The sequence below is a fragment of the Grus americana genome, chromosome 2 (genome assembly GCF_028858705.1).
Source record: "Grus americana isolate bGruAme1 chromosome 2, bGruAme1.mat, whole genome shotgun sequence".
NCBI classification, from domain to species: domain Eukaryota; kingdom Metazoa; phylum Chordata; class Aves; order Gruiformes; family Gruidae; genus Grus; species Grus americana.
This window is the reverse complement of record NC_072853.1, coordinates 129,470,543-129,487,795: the sequence shown is the minus strand read 5'-3', so window position 1 is coordinate 129,487,795 and position 17,253 is coordinate 129,470,543. Positions and strand designations below refer to the sequence as shown.

Sequence of the window (17,253 nt, the reverse complement as noted above, 5' to 3'; positions counted from 1 at the left end):
GCAATGCAAGAGGACATGAAGAATTCCTTTTCGCAATGAAATTTTGAAGGAATTTTAGGAAAACAAAAAACAGCTTCAATGTTTCCAGGAAGATGTCAGGGTATGTGATTGGCTTAAGGTCTGCTTGGATCTTAGCGATGCATGTGTAATCAGACATCATATTCTAGATTCCTCCTTACCCATGCATCTGTCATGACATTGCTTTTATTCCCTTGCACAGAAAGAGATGTGCCAGTATCCTCATTCAGGCTTTTGGGGGATCAAAGTGGTAGGGGTAGGAGGAAGGAGCAGATCCTGTGTTTCAGTACTCTTCAGGGGCTCCTGGCCTCCAGACGGTGAAATAAAGAAGCATGAGAATTAAAGAAGGCAGAGGATAGGGAGCAGCAGAGTGCTCCTTAATGTGCAGCTTTTCTCCCAGGATCAGGCTTCAGCCCGTGGCTGGGGCTGCTGGCAGTGTGTGGGAATCCCACTGCTGGACCAGGGTGCTTCATCTGAGCCCTTGTCCACTTACCATCATTAAAGAAACCACAATCTTTTAAATGAGACATGACTTAGCCATTACTTTCTGGTTATGTTCCAAATGAGTAATCATATTTTACACAGGTTGCACATTCTTCAGGGAGAGTTTTTGATCTATACTTAGGATACTCACTATTAATAATAGGGACCTTTGCAGAGGTAGGTGATAGCTCATTAACATTCTTCCCAGGACCTTCTATGTTTAGATGTGTTGATAATGCTGTCTTCTGGTACAAGTGCTCAGAAATAAAACTCTAATATAATCGGCAAATTAGCTGCAGAATAATAAGCTTCATTACAGCTAGCCAGCTACTCCAGCCTTCTGCTTTTATCAATGAATTAAAAGCTCTTCATCTGCAGTTATTACTGTAACATGACACGGCAGCAATGCTGAACAGTTGAGAAGGCGATTTTGCCGCGATAAGCATGGTCCCCCACAGACTCTGTGGTTCTGTAGCATGCATACCTAGCCATGGGATTGTTCTCCATAATCAAAGATTTCATTTAAAAATAAAGCTGCATTATATCCAGTGTGCCTGTAAAGGCAGCTTTTAAAATAGCCCTCCGGTGTAGGACAATGTCAGGATGTCAGTCTGAGTCTGCAGGCAGACAGGAAATTATCAAGCCTAATTCAGCTGCTGCAATCCTCCATGTATTTTGTGCGGGGGACAATGAGAAAGTGCTCAGGTCCCTGCACAAAATGTAACTGTGGCAACTGAATGTTTAGTGAAACCCTAATTGCTCTTTAGACTTCTGGATTTCCCAGGGGCTCTTTGTGGAGTGTGGGGTCTTCATTGGTGTCAGTGTCCTCTTCCGAGGTATTTGTATTTGTCCTCGGTAAAGATTGCAACTTTCAATCCTTCTCCTTTCTGAGATTTAGAGATCTTTATGCTGACACTTTCTTTCCATGATGGAATTCCCATGATATTTGCTAGAATCCTATCTGGCCTTTCAGGGTTGGTGTGACTAAACAAATATATGATGAAATATAGGTTGAAAAAGATTTTTAAAATAATTTAAAAGCAGTTGTCAGCTCAAAATCTGCTTGGAAATCCCTACTGATTTCAGCAGAAGTTACCCTGGGCTGATATCTGCCAGGTACCTAACTACAACTTTGTTGATTTTGAAAAGGATCTTGTCACTCCCTGGCTTTGGCAATGGCCAAAACTTGTCTTTTCCAGGTGGAAAGTCCTTTGAATGATGGTCACCAGGCACAAGGACACCAGAGCCTTGTGGGAGTGCTGGCAGAATGGATGTCTTGGGTGCTGGATGCCCAGGCCCAAGAAACTCTATTTGAAGCAAGAAGTCTGCAGAAACTTCTACTACCTTTCTGCTGTAGAAAGTCCTCCTGCATTTCTCCTGCTCTGGGCAATGGTAGCAGTGATGCGGTGTTGTGCTGGGTCTTCTTAAGGTGCACTGCTGTGAGAAATGGAAGGAGAAAGTAAGCACAGAAGACAAGAGAGAGGTATTATGCCAAGGCTGGGCTGCAGTCACCCTCTCCTCACTAAAACGTTTCTCAGATTTAAAAAAAAATAATTGCTAAGCAGTGCAATAGCACACTAAAGAAGCGGGCATACAAAATCTTTTTCTGAGGAGGAATTTCTCTTAAAAACCTCATTCTCCCACGCTATCTCCAATAAATCTAGTAACAATATTTTTGTTAGTCTTCTCCCCCTTCTTTCTTAAGCTCTTCTGAAAGTGTTCCTGCATGGTACATTAGCTGAGGTGCTGGAAGCAGCCTGTGTTAGCTAAGTACAACTTAATACTCCCTGCCGGCACAAATAAAGGGTTGACACGAAGGTGCGAATGCATACCCAGCAGATGCTCTTTAGGCTGCATTACAGTTCAGAAAAAGTTGTATGTACTCATATGTTACGAATTTAAAACTGTGAAAAAGCCATCCCTTCAACATCTACAAAGTCCTTCTTCCTTTTTGGAAGTTTCTAGCCTTTAAGCTTCTTTCTGCAAGGATAAGCATATGCACTGAGTGCACCCTATGGAGTCAATAACTTGGAAGATTTTTACAAAGACCCTAAATCTTTTTTTAAAATGAAAAACCTGAAAGCAATCTTTGCCTGAGTCTCAGTGGCTTTTGAATGCTTTAGACATGACTACATAGTTCAGTATCTGGAAAAGAATAGCTGCTTTTTTTTTTTTTTTAACCGAAAATTGTGTTTCTGAAATAGATGCTTTTGCTGAATTTGATTTTGTGGGTGTGAGAAACGCATCGTTTTACAATGAAAAATTTCAGCTGCTGTGCAAGAATGCTCAAAGAAAATGATTTTTTTTTGAGTTTGCATGACTTTTTTGTGCATGTGTTTTGAAATACCACTGCAAAATGAAATGCAATTTTGAATTTCTTCCAGACTTGCCGTGGGAAAACAACATTTTTCTAATAAAACAATTATTTTTCTACTGATTTTTTTTTTCATTAGAAAATGTATGGGATTTTTGTTGTATTGTGTTTTGTTTTAATCAGCTTTAATAATGATTAATACCAGACATCACTTTATACTGAGTCTTTATCAGCACATGCCACAGATAGCACGTATGTTATATGTTGGCTCCAAAAATAACCCATCCAATCCAGGTAACATTAGCCTTTGCAGGTGCTGATGGAAGGTAGGACAGGAACCGCTCTGCTCCTCAGACAAGTCAGCTGCTCATTGCCAAGGAGCTGGTGCAGAGGGGGCCTGGCATCGCCAACTAGCCAAACTTCTCCTCAGCTGAATCAGTAACACTGCTGCTCTGCCAGCATTTGTGGGCTTCCAGGTTTTTGGTGGCCTTCCTGGTCACTGATATCCTGTGCTGGACGAAGGCCAGCTATTTTCATCCGGGCCAGGGCAATAGTTTTCCAAGGGATGGTCCATTCAAGAGCCAGTTAATATCTATTGTATTAACTCCTTCAAGGACTTTTTATTTGGCTTTATTAGGGCTGAATGTTGGTTTGACTTCTGCTGCACATTCGTCTCTGTGTAAAGATGAGGCAGGACTATTTCTGCGCCAAGGAGAGGCCCATCGTTGCAGGAGACAAGAGAACAAACATTCTCACAGTATAATCAATCTTATAGAGCAGATGGATACAGTAATTAGAGCAAAAACAATTTTGCCAAGAATATTAACATTTCAACAGTTTATCAGAAAGGGGGTGTTGACACCGGTCAATAATTTTCTGATTATTGCAAAAACATCTTAAGTTGTTGACTATTTTGTGCAAAATAGGACAGACTAATTTTGGCCTCCTGACCTTGTTTACAGCAATGGGAGGTAGCATTGCCACCAAAATCTTCTTTAAAAAAACAAACAAACAAACATGTGTTTTTCCATGATTTGAAGGTATCGTAGGCCATAAAGATGTATGGGGTTTCCAAAGAGCATATTTATTTATATTTTACTCAGTCTTATGATACTTGGGTGCATGCTGCAAAAAATTAAACAACTGTTGCCAACAGTTAGCACAAGTCAAGCCTACTCATTCCCTCCCCTCTTCCCATGTGTGGATGAGATAAACATCATGCCTATGAGCCCAAAAGAAAGAATAATAATAAAAAAGAACTTAGAAGAATCCAAGTCCATCAAAGTTTAAAACACCTTCTTCACTGGGGAGGAAATATCTTTTATTTGGTTTCTACCAGATGAGTGAAAAACTGGCAAATCTTTGTGAGATGGGAGGAAATACTGAAGTAAAATGAGTATAGATGAGGGGCAGGACATTTTACTGCCACTAGTTTATATTTCAGTCATCTATTTGCCTTTTATTACCTTTTTCCCCTCCTCACTTTATTCTTTCTTCCATTATTTTTCAGTATCAAGGCAATCCTTCCCATTCACATGTTTTCTCCCCTGTGCTGTTCCTCACTTGTCTCTGGTGCTGTTCTCCTAGTGCACCATCACTGGTGGGCCGTTAGCACGCTGTTACACCGCCCCAGTGGATCGGATCATTACGCTCTGCTGAAGGACTCTCTCGTATGCCCGCTGGAAGGGATCCCTCCACGAAGGAGCAAGGTGCCTTGGTACAACTGTTGATTACACAGCTGGATGTGAACATTTGAGAGAAGTCATCACATATCTCCTGAAACAATTTCCTGCCCCTATAGCCAGCCCTATAGCTCACATTTGGGTGTTGTGAAAGGATGAGGGATGCAGATATGAATTCACTTTGTGTCTTGCTTTCCTTTAGTGAATCACATGAGTTGGGCTCTGGCAGAGTCCAGGAAGGAGAAGTCAGCAGAAGGAGGGAATTCCCTTGATGTCGGGAAAGCCCTCCAGCCTACCTGCCAGACCCCAGCACTGAAGAAGCGGATAAAAGACCACACAGCCAGGCAGAAATCTGCAGTTACAGCTGCTCTTCTTGCATGTTGCATACAACTTCTTACTAGCAGTGGTAATGCTTTGCAGCTATAACTTCATAGCCCTAAATTATGGTGGTACAGATGGTTTGATAGTGATGAGCAGTGCTTGCAGCAAAACCAAAGAGGTGTGGGGTAGTACGGCCTTAAATCAAATTTAAGCCTTATATTCACACCAGCCCCATTCTCAGTGCTGGGTGAATATAAGGCCAATTCCTACCATAAGTCAGAGCAACACAACGACTGTTTCAAGCTTTGCTTGGTGGCCTGTGACCTCTGTGAGGCCACGGTAGAACTGAGGGCTCAGATGGCTGAGCCAATGTGTTGGCCACACGCTTTCTTTGCCCAAATACAATCATCTCATCTGTGGGAAGTGAGGTGAAAAGGTACAGTCCAGTGGCCATGAGTATGTCTTGAAAAGGGTGAAAGTTAGTCTCAAATTTCTTCATCCTTGGTAGAATAACTATTTATGACATGTGGAACATTTGCTCCTTTGTTTTTCTTCTTGACAGGTTTGCTGAAGCCATGCCCCAAGACAGCCAGTGAAGTTCAGGAGGCAGGTTTGAAAGAGCCTGCCATAGACACTTGCTCAGCAGATAAGTTGGAAGCCAAGAGCTGTAGGATCCCGAATCTGAGACTGCTCCAGGTACCTTTAAGTTGTCAGAATATCTGCCTCAATGCCTCTTTAAGAACAAGCTGAGGTTTGAAAACTGACAGGCAGGCAGAGCTTTCCTGTTGTGTCTTGTGCCTCTTACTCATCTGCTGGCTGGGTGCAAGGTAGAGCCGCCCTAGGCTACTCTACATCATGACCACACTGGGTGGGAGCTGGATGTGGCGTTTCACCTCCTTTCTTACAGCAGCAGTGAGTTAAGCCTTTATATTATGATGTCTAGGAAACAAAGTAGTTTTTCCTCTTGCCCTAGCAAAGTAGCCAGAGACCATCAGGAGAGCGGCTCAGCAGCTGCAGTAGAAAAGGGGCAGCTGCTACTCAGAGCTCTTGCAGCTGCTCCATGCTGGACTCCGTGGGTTAAAAGTCCGGACTTAAAAGTCCTTGTGAGAATAATTGTCCCATCTACTAGGTGTCTGGCAGTGGTTGTGATCAACAGCTGAGGTATTGATTAAACAGGGGAGGCAGTGGGTAAGCAGATAGACTTATATTTGCAAAAATAAGAGCACATGAAATTGAAGCTGAATAACTGGAAATCTGCCCCTTTGAATCTTTAAAGGTCAGGAGTGTGGATCAAAGATCAAGTAGTGCAGGAAATCGCAGGGGAATAAATGCCCTGAAGGGCCTGAAACAGCCTGAGTTTTAGCCTTCAAAGTTTGTGCAAAGAATCTCCCAAAAGGAGGTGGAAAGGAGGAGGGCAGACCGAAGCCAAGCCCTAGGGCAGACGGTGGCAGATGCTGCACGCTGGAGCAGTGCTCCATGGGACACGATGCCAGCCCGAGGGTCTGCCTGCACAGGAATGATACATTGGATTAGGCTATTCACCCTGGCTTCAGGAACAAGCTGTATCAAACGTGAAATGCAATCACATTGCTTTGATCTGCTTTCCCACGGTGCTTTTTTTGTCCAACAGTGCGCTTGCAAGCGGTGCCATGCTCATGGGCTACGCAGCACCCTGGGGAGGTACCCCCAGCTGCAGTGACCGTCCCACTGCTCGTGGCTCCCCAGAGTGTGTTGCAGAAAGCCCAGTGACAACTGGAGGAAACCTGGGATCAAACCAGTACATTCCCGTGATTCTTCTCCCAGCCATCCTGTAATGCACGCTAAAAAGCTTGGGAGTGACACCTCATGAGGGGATGATGCAAATATATACATCTATTTTTTTCCAGTCATCCTGGAAGCACTCACTTATCTTTCCCCGCTGTGAACCTTTCCAGTGGGCTTTTGAAGAAGAGAACGGAACAGGTCAGCTAAACTTGAATGCAAGTGAGATGTGCACAGGGGAGGCTGAAAGAAAGGTGATACCACATTACAAAAAATGGCCCAGTTTTGTAGACGAACGGTGTCAAAGGAGCCTGACTTTACTCTTGCTGCACTTAGAGCATAGTTGTGAATAGTGACTGCACTGGTACCATGGCAATGACCAAAATGATTTGGGTTTGGGTATAAATTTTTATGCTGATGTGTGTGGAAGGGAATGTTTTGTAAATATGAGGTGACCTACTCCTCAGTGAAATTATTCAGATCATTTTTTTTAAAATCTGGTTATGAACGAGATAGAGAATAAGTGCACAAACTGCACTGAGCATACCTGACCAAGAACACAGTGCAAATTTCATCCCATTCAAATTCCTCTCACTCATGAGTATGGAGGACTCAAAGCAACCGTGCCCATGGCTGAATGCTGAACACTATCCATGCGGCTACCACCACCGAGACACATTAAAAAAACAGTATAGCATAATCTTCACATGTTGTCCAGCGCTACAGAGTGGAAAGCAGTCCTTGGCCTCTTTAACAGAAGGTCAGCTCAACCCTTTGCTTTCACAAATTCTTTGAACTTTTTAAAAGCCATTTGTGCTTTAGGTACGAAGGGGTGTCCATAGCAGTGAGTTTGGCAGTTAAATGTGCAGAAAACTGCTCCCTTTTGATGTTGTTTTAATCCTGCTAGTTGAGAATTTCAAACATATTGTCTCTAGTTGTGTTACAAGAAATTTTGAATTTTCTTTCTGTGTTCACCATCCACGCACTACGCATGATTTTGCAGGTATTTGCTAAAGATGCAAGCTGCCACTGCCTTTTTGCAAGCCTTTTATCTTTCCTCTGAAGCAACTCCATTACTCGATTCGTTCTTTCTGCATTTTTGCAGGACATCCAGTATGTGAACCACAAAGTGCTCCTCACTTAGTTTTTCCTGGTGGCTAAATCAGATCTCCTTCAATTTAAACTAGTCTTGCAATTCTCCAGTCATCTCTAGGCACAACTGCCCCCAATAAGATTTTATCTGGATATTTCTTCTCACCTTTCCTCCTTTTCTGTCTCCTTCAGTCTCTCAGCTGATATTAAATCCTTATTAGGCTGGGGATATAGCATTTTGCCTACTAAGGCAAGCCAACAACACCACCTGTACTTATTTCCCAGTCCAAGCTGTCATGCTGATAATGATAAAGAATCACTTTTCCTACACTTTTGAAAGGACGTACTCGTTTACCTTTCCCTCCTGTGGTTTGCTCTAAGGTAAGTTGTTTTCTAAATTGCTTTGCCCAGCTGAAAACGTTGACTGCAGATGAAGCGTCATGTTTAGGTTGATGATGGGAGACAAAGAAGAGTTAAGACCTTTCGGGTTGTGCTACATGCGGGGGAGCACCCTCGAGATAGGGCAAGAAGGGACGCACATCTGTGGGCAGTGCTGCTTGTTACCAGAATGGTGTCCTGCTTTAATGTGGATGTGGAAGGGCAACGACATCTGTAAGGTTGGTCCTGCAAAAAGGCTGTTTATTTTGTAATGGAAATAACAAAACAGAGCGGTCTTCGCTTTAAATTCTGTTCTGGGAGAAAGTCCCCTGCAAAGTTCGTAGGACTCTGTATGAATTTTTCTGGCCCCAACAATTTCCAGTCATTGCAACTGATGCTTTAAGACAACTATAGCAGTATGAAATCTCACTTTGAAGCCTCTTGGGGCAACTTATTTGCCCCAAAACTAAAGAACTGTGCATGCTTATATAACTCTGTGTGCCCACTGTGATAAACATCTGGGCCATACAACACATTTGATATTTTAGCTCCTTTGGCACAGCTGGTCCAAGGAGGAGCAGGGCTGGAGGAGACAGCTCAGAAAAGTAGGTTCGAGGCTGCAAACATGCTGTTTGTGGTTGGATGTGATCCTGGAGCAAAATGAGAGGTTTTACAGCCTGGATGTTGCTTTAGCATATTGTGTGGGTAAGCAAGTAATCTGGAAAGAGAGAACTAACTGCAGCTGCCATGGTAGCTGTCAGTCTGTAGATGATGAAAAGAATCCTGCATGTCCTACACGCAGTGAGAGTACCAGAGGACAAAGCATTAGGGGACCTCTTTTGCCATGGACAGCTGAGGAGGTTTCTGTGTTATCCTGGATCTTGTCTGCCAAGGCAAATCCCATCACTGGAGACCATTGTACCATTTCAGGTCAGGATCATTTTCTGTGGAGCCTTGGCAGTACGTTGAAGTATTTCCGGATATCACTGAGCATGGCTTGCAAAACAAGCCTGTTCCTCTGTGCAAGGGTGGCTTTACTGGTGTTCCCATCCTTCTCTGGCACCTTCCTATTTCCTTTTCCTGCTCCCCTCTGGGATGCATGTCCCTTTGCTCCCTCTATCAGCTCAGAAACTACTCGCCTGATGGTGGGTTTGCTCCAGACAATGTTCTCTTTCCAGTGAAAGTGGCCTGTTCTAGCTACTCTGCAGGGCTCACAGCGGGAATGGTGATGATAAAGGGTAGATGACATCAGAAACATAGACTCCTTGCTGCCTCATGTCAAAGTGTGGCACATATACCTGAGTGCTGGCATGGGACCAGGAGAGACGACATTTGGGCAAGATGACCCAGGGCAGGAAGGGCACCCGGGCCAGGCCAATGCGAAACAATGCGGCGTGGGATTGTGGGAGGACTGCCAGCAGCAGAGCGGGCGCGAAGGCTCCCGTATGAACCTGAAAGCAAACAAACTCGCTGCCAAGTAGCGCTACTCCTGCTCCAAGGAGGATCACTTATTGCAGTTTGAATTATTAGCTCATTTGTTGTAGTAAAAGACTGTGTGGACGCAAGGCACTGTGAGGAGACCAAACTAAAATTACATCTGTGTTCAAAAAAAGGCCTGGGAGTATATTTATATCCCTGCTTTGCTATGGGACTGTTATTCAAAGCGCAATATAAATTATTATGTAAAAATCAAAATACCTTTGGTCTCTGCAATGTACCTGACATCAAAGCGCAAGTTTGATAAGTTAAGCAGAATTGCTAATACTTGATGTTCAAGTAGATCTTGTGTGGTATCTAATTTATAGTGCTCTTAACATATGGGGCATTTGCTTTGGCAAATGAACTTCGCGATGTTTGGTGCTTTCCCAGCACACAACCAAAGTACTGACTCAGTAAATCACTGAAACAAAATCACTGGTTTGGGGGAACCTTCCTTTCTTTCTCTATTTGCTGTACCTTCCCAACCTAAAGAAAAACTTAAGTGGAATAATTTACTTTAAAACCTGGACACTCGTTTCTGTGTCATCTGACCAATTTAGAGTAGCTATACGAAACACAAATCTAAAATCCTGCATTGTAGGGTAGGGAGTCTTTATAATGATAAGCAACCTTTGTATGTGTGACTGGGGCTTGAGACTGTCGCCAGGCCATGGACTTCTTGGAATCTGGGCCCTCTTTGGTTTTCTTTCAGGCTTGAAAAACACACGCTGGGGACTCTAGCATATACACATAAATCTTGTCAGTTAAATATAGATTAATGGGAATCAGCAGGAAATAAAAATACTCCACTTTTTATGGTAAACACCATAAAACATGGTAAATACTTAACGTCAGTTTTAGAGCAAAAAAACTAAGTCCTGCCATTCCCCACCCAGCACTCAGTTCCCTCTTTTTTAAGCATTTGGCTTTCTTTGCAGCTTAGATTTTATTCCTAGTAAGCGATATTCTTTACCCATACTTCCCTAAGTAGTAAAATACTCATTTTGTAGACTCTCAGTGAAGTCCTGCTCAGTGAGTTTCACTAACAAATTCCCAACTAATAGTGTTTTGATCTCTCAGTTTGTGTTCTTCAATACAGAAGTCCAGTCTGATTTCTTAATCTTTGCAGAAATGGAAAGGTGGTGAGGTTTTTTCTTTTTTTGGTACGATTACGCCAGATGGTGAGAAAAAGAAAAAGCAAAAGACATAAGGTAATTTTCTAGGTAGTCTAACCAGTCCATGAGTCAAGGTGGCATCTGCTTCTAGTAGCTTAACTCCTAACAGTATAAATTTCTCCACATCCACATAAAGTTGGGATCCTTAATACCCATATCACCTCTGAAAACACTGCTAAGGATTTAACAAAAATGCTTTTGGTCACTTAGGGGAAGTTAAAAGACTGTACTCACAGCCCACCCACTGGGACACAAAAATGCACTGATTCAAACCTCTGTGCAGGTAAGATGTGACTACAGAGGCTGAACTACTTGGGAGATAACCTCAGCTAGGCTTGGAGAAAGAAAAATGAAGATAATGGAAAAGAAACTGCTATAATAACCATCTGCAAGCGCACATGGCCTCTACTTCAACACCCATAAAACTTAAAAGGATAAAAGAAAAGGAAATTGCTTTCAAAATAGCAAAGACAATTTTATAAACATTTCTTCTTATGCTTTTATAGGATGTTGGACTTGTTGCCCTGTTTCTGGTATTATGAGTGCTGTGTGTATTAGCTTTTAGGGTGAAGAGAGGTATATTCCAGGAAGGTCTTTCCTTCACTTTCCCTTCTACCCTGCATATGCACATTAGTTTAAAAGTGGTTTTTGGTTTTTTTTTCTTTCTGTTTTTGTTTTTGTTAAGCAGCCCTATTGTAATGGTTACTTGACACTTCGGCCAGCCCAAGGGTGCCAGTGGTACCGTCCTGCACGTCAAATCAGCTTGCATTGCCTGGGCTACATTTCACCCCATCCCACGGCTGTGAACAGGGATCTCTCCTAGCTCCGAGCACTGCGTGACTGTACAAACAACGATCCCGTTTGAAGTAAGTGAAGAAACCCAATGGTGACCCCAGTGGCTTCCCTGGACTAGGCTTAGGATTTGCCCTTTTGTAACCAGCATAGCTTTGGGCTATCAATAGCGTTATAGCTACTACGAGTCCCTTAAGCGAGGGCATCATTTGACTGCCCTCCCCTTGGAACACAACGCCAAATTACACATCCATGTCCCTCCTGAGGCTCGTGTCCCTCCCAGAGCAGTACTAAGGCTCTTTTCTTTTAACTGGACTGGATCCTCAAGCCCAAATCATGGTGCAGCCCCAACACAGTCCCGGGAGCAGCCATAGCTGCCGCAGGTGGGAGCTGCTCGATGATCCCAAGGGTGCCGAGACAGAGGACCTGGGCAACCTGTGGCAGTTTTAAATGTGTGGAATGAAAACCTGCTTTGTTGCCCAATATGTTTCTTCCTGAAGAACTTAATGGAACTAAACCTAGAAAGTTGCTGCAACCTAAGGGTCACTTGCGCCTTTCAAACTCATCTTGAGTTTTGCAAACTTTTCGTCATGTTAGAAGAACTGAGCTGAATTCGAATCCCGAATCGCACCGGGTGTAAGTTGTTTCTCTCCCAGGAAAAGAGCACAACAGTGTGTGGTCCATAACTTCCAGCTGCAGATTTCTCTTTAGTCTAGACATGAGCCTTGCATAAATTCAGAGCTCACCAATTATTATGGCTTTATCAAGAACCTTATTAGCGATCATTAAAAATAATCTTGCTTAGAAGGGGACTGCTACGTGCAAAGGCCATCTTTCCTATTTACTTTGTGACTATTAATGTGTTTTTTTAATGTTTATACATTAGTGCAAGGAATAGTGTTAGCATAATTCTAGTGTAAAATAAAACCAGCTGTATCCATTATAAGTGCATTGCTGCCAGGAACTGTAAATATGTTTATGCCTGATAGCCTTTTGACTCAATAATATCCTGCTATCTCTGTTGGGCAGGCAAGTTTTTAAACCAAGAAAAGACAGGTTATGATTTTCATAACCAAACTGTGTTTCTTTTTGAAGTATGTTATCTAAATTCGAATTTTAAGAAGGTCATTAAAAAAAAATATGCCTGTGATTTTAAAGGAGAACAATTGAAATGTCGTCTTCAAAGTGGTGGCAAGAAGGTACAATGTGCACTAAGAGCAAGTTATTCCTCCCAGATATACACATACGCAGACAAACCCTGCCATATCATACCATACAAACAATTTTAATTGTGTAGTTACAGTCAATAACCACTCCTAGTCAGAACATTTCTGCATAAAGAAAATTGTGATACACTTATAAAAACAGCCAGCTGTAACAAAATAACTGGTGTTTTCATAGCAATAAACTCATAAAAAAGAAATACACCTTTATACAGAAAATTTATACAGCTGTAGCTTTAAAATTGATTGTAAACCAAAGGAAGACACATTGCAAACATCAATTATTTTCACATTAATTGCATAAGTTTCTAAGGTGATCTATTAGTTTTATTTACCTAAGCTTATTTGCATGATAGTAAAAATTGCATACAACAATAAGAGTGAAGCTTATAGTATGAATTGCTTGGATAACATAGAGCACTTTTTATAGGCAACTGTGTAAAGCACATTTTCTCTATTTAAAACTTTTAAGACACTTTGTTTTACTGCCCATCAAAATACATTTATAAATAGAAAAAAAAAATCAGTATGATAACAAGAGAAGCAATATTACATTTAACGGAAACTTCCAAAAAAATTAATTACAACATGATGCTGCAGGATCTACAAATAAATAATGAGGACTAAATTGTGTTTCACATTTTCTTTTTCATTTTCTTTAAAACCATGTAACAATGAGAATGGAAAAAAAAAATACAGTGACCTTTATTTCCAAAAGAAAACAAATCTGAATTACGGCAGTGCCATATAATACAAGGCATTTGTTGGCATATGTTATCTTTAAACTGCATTCCACAGTCTATAGTTCTTTTGTAACATACAATAGAACAAGAGTAACAAACTCTTTTTATTTTATTTTTTTTAAATAAATGTGAGTTTCCAAAGATCAAGTGTGGAGTGCTACAGTAATAATTAAAAAAAAACAAGAACAAAACAGAAACAAAAAACAGTAAATCACAAAAGTTGTAATGCTTGTCTGAAGGCTCCAGAATCAAAATCACTGGTATCATGCTTATTGGGTACACTCACAGTGTATCCAGTGAACACAAATTAATATCAAACAATCCTCAACGCTTCATCTGTTGCTGCGAAGCAGTTTGTAAAACAGAGTAAAACATCTAGTGCAGTCTGCATTATCCTTTTTTCAACTTTTGTGCAAGTTTTGGAAGATTCATTGGCCAAACAATGAATAATAAAGGTTTTTGACAGAACGCAAGATGGAATTTTCATTTCATTAGTAAATACCAGTGGCACTGTTGAAAGAAAATAATACTTTTAGATCAGTCTTTCAATTCAGCATTAATCTCTGTGTTCCCTTCTACTGATAACTCTTCTTCTAGTTTAACTGAGAAAAGCGTGTTTGCATTTTTGTCTTGGATGCTGTCTTCTAAATCCTTGAGCAACTCTTCTTCCTTGTACTCTGCAACATCCACCTCTAAACCAGAATTGTCCTTCAGCTTCCCATGGTGCTTGAGATAATATCGTTGGTTCTGAAAGAACTTGATAATGGTGTACTTGGGCAGGTCAAGCTGAGCGGAGAGAGTCTGGATTGCTTCTTCGTCTGGATACAGGCCTACGTCTTGTATGAAACTCTGTAGGATCCCTAGGGCTTCAACAGAAATCTTTGTTCGCGGTCGGGGTTTCTGACGATTTTCATCCTCAGATTCAGCTGGTGATGCTACTGTCGGTTGCCTTGGGGGTAGTCTGGGACCTGGTTGCTGTTGCTGTTGCTGCTGCTGTTGTTGCTGTTGCTGCTGCTGCTGCTGCTGCTGGAAGACAAAGCACAGCGGTTTTTTTGTACGGGTATTCTTGCTCATATTTTGTGTTACCAAGAATATCTGGGGTGGGGGGAAATTGCAAAGCTATAAACAAAGGCTTAGTAAGTTTAAAGAACAAAAAGAAAAAAAAAAAAAGAAAAAAAAAAACCAAAAAGGCCCGTTATTGGGGAACCAGAATTAAAATATGAGTTAGTAGCTCCCTGCATACCTCACATGTGTCTGCATGTGTGTGAGCAGAGACGGGGGATGAAGGGACAGGGGGATACGGACAGAGAGGTGGAAGGAACACTCTGGCTTTGTCTGACTGAACGCGCCGATGACGTGACATCGGTGCGGTTTAGCTGACAAATTTTAATGAACATGCTCCACGAGTCAAGTGCAGACAAGACAAAATGCTAAGTAGGTGACATAGTATAGGATTAACTTGACCAGCTTAGCCAGAACTGTAGCAAGGGCAAAGTGAGAAAAGTGCCAGATGAGGGCAAACGCACAGGAGCTCTGCCAGCAGCAGCAGCTGCTGCCCAAAAACAAGGGCTGCAAATCTCTAGCAGTATCTAGACTAAGGGACTGGGGGGATGAGGGAGAAGGAGAGCTTTTGAGCTAAGTGCGGAAATATCCCGCTGCTGACCTGACCATAGCACGTGCTGAAGTCTCGTCAAACTTGCAAACGTTACGACAGAATGCATTAGCGGGAAGTGCCTAACGTCACGCTGTCAAACAGAGAGATGTGGAGGTAGGAAATCTGTATTTCCCCTTCCGGCTCTGACCTTCTCTTGCCTGCGGTCTCAGAGAGGGTCTGTCTTTGCCTGTGTTCAAGTATCCCAACGTATAAACAGGGAACAAACATATTTACCTGCTTCTGTGTTTGTGCTGGGGATTATTTAGTTAATATTTATAAAGCACTAAGATGCAAAGCTCTAAATAAGTTGCACTATTATTATTAGAAGGGAAGGAACATGCTGCATTCCAAAAACTCAGGCAATAAAAATGAGCCAGTATGCACATCAGAAGAATAAGATAAAGCAAATCATGATGTAAATAATTAACAAGAGCTTAAAATGAAGTTTTGCAAGCATGGATTCAGAAACATTCTTAAAAGGTGAGGCACTGAGCCCCAGGGACAGAAATGTTTTTCTCATCCGCCACTGGAGTACAGTACATTGTAAGATCATGTTTAAAATCAAAAGTAAATTTATCAGCTACTGTTTTTGTTGACAATTCTTTTGCTTCACAGCACAGGAAGCACTGGTTAGTAAGATATTTTGGATCAGCAAATTTCTCGTCATATGGTACAAACCACCAGTTATTATTAAAAAACAACAGCAGCAAAACAAGCAGTTGCTATCACTACATTTCATTTCCCTTTGCGAGTCTCTCCTCGACAATTTTTTGTGTGTCGGTAGTGGTTCCCAAGCTTCCAGTTGCAGCTCACTTGCAGACCCTAAGAAGCACAAAATACTGTACAAATAGTATAAATATCGGAGGAATTGTAATTCTGTCCACGTCGCAGTGCCACTCGTGGCTGGGGAGACTTCGCATAGGTCTCAACACCCGGTTTAGAAGCCACTGCTTTACGTGATCTTCTTATTGTAAGATCTGACACAAGTGCTAGTGGAATTAGGGCTCTTGCCTCATCCCTATTCACATCCTTTCATGTTTTATGGTCTGTGAGCAGTCCCATTCAAGGCTTCAATCCCAAAGAGATTCAAGACTACTCCCAGCACATTAAATTCTTACAAGACTGGAGGCTTTGTATATACAGTTTGAAAACTTGTGTCTTAGCTACATATTTATGCATCTACAACAATTACCATGTAGAAGAGCAGAGACAAAACTCAGGCCCAATCTCCCAATCCTTACTCTTACAAGTCATATTAACAGATTACAGTGCAACTGCTTACGTGAGTAATATTTGCTAGATCAAACACACAACTTTTATCAACAAGGCAAGAAAATCTAAGTAAGTGGCATAGTGGTTTAATGTTTAGACTGTGCACAAGCTTCTCCTTTTATCCCCTTAAGAAGCGATTTTATTAAAAACAATGTACATTTTCAAACAAGTGCTGTTTTATTACTTAATATAGATCTTTCTCTCTCTTTTTGCTAAATCAAACAGCAAGTTTCCAGGCTTTCACAATTATTTTAGTACTTGATATCCTAAGGGATCGTCTTATTCAGTTTGCTTTATCTTTAATATACACTTGTGTTGTTTCTGGCTGCAAGATAACTCTATCCTTCCTGGCTTTGTAAATATTTTTCTGTATAGGTAATACAAATGATACACTGGGTCTCAGCTGAGGTTGGGGAAGCAGGGGGTAACACCTGCCCTTTAAGAGGGAGCAGTGAAAAGGCTGACCTCGGGTCTTTCGTGAGAAGGGATTAAAGAGCCCCCAGCTCAGAGAGACAGCACTCCGCACTGCCGACCCGGGCTACAATATTTAGCAAAACAGCCGGCCGCGCTCCCGGTTCGCGGTGCCCGTGTGAGCCAAGGGTGGGCGCAGCCCCCGAGGAGGGGGCACCGTTGGGGCTGCCCCGGAGCGGAGGGCGGCCGTTTCCGAGCCCCGCGGCGTGGGTCCTGCATCCCCTCCTCTCTCTCCCTGACTCGGTGCCCTTGTGCCGGCTCACCTGAGGAGCAGCACCCAGCCAAGGTCCAGCGGTCAGCAGGCCTGGTAAGAAAGCGCCTCTATGCTCTCCTTTCCCAAGGGTGGTGGGAGAGGGGCTCTGAAGGAAAAACAGACAAACATTGACTCGCCCCAG

The 17,253-nt window shown here is 42.3% G+C and overlaps 1 protein-coding gene across 8 annotated transcripts in view; it reads right to left on the bottom strand.

The window, feature by feature from the left end:
• Positions 1–12,763: 12,763 nt before the first annotated feature.
• The window catches only part of SATB1 (SATB homeobox 1), a 93,672-nt gene continuing 89,182 nt past the window's right edge, over positions 12,764–17,253 (bottom strand). For 2 of the 8 annotated variants that reach the window (XM_054817554.1, XM_054817555.1), the window contains exons 11-12: positions 17,122–17,217; positions 12,764–14,487 (exon numbers count right to left, since the gene is read on the bottom strand). In XM_054817554.1, the coding sequence (XP_054673529.1) occupies positions 13,999–14,487; positions 17,122–17,217 (585 nt within the window). In that variant the 3' untranslated portion in view covers positions 12,764–13,998. Of the gene's footprint in view, positions 14,488–15,706; positions 15,938–17,121; positions 17,218–17,253 lie in introns of those variants that run through there. The other 6 variants (XM_054817558.1, XM_054817559.1, XM_054817561.1 and 3 more) reach the window with 4 other exon arrangements.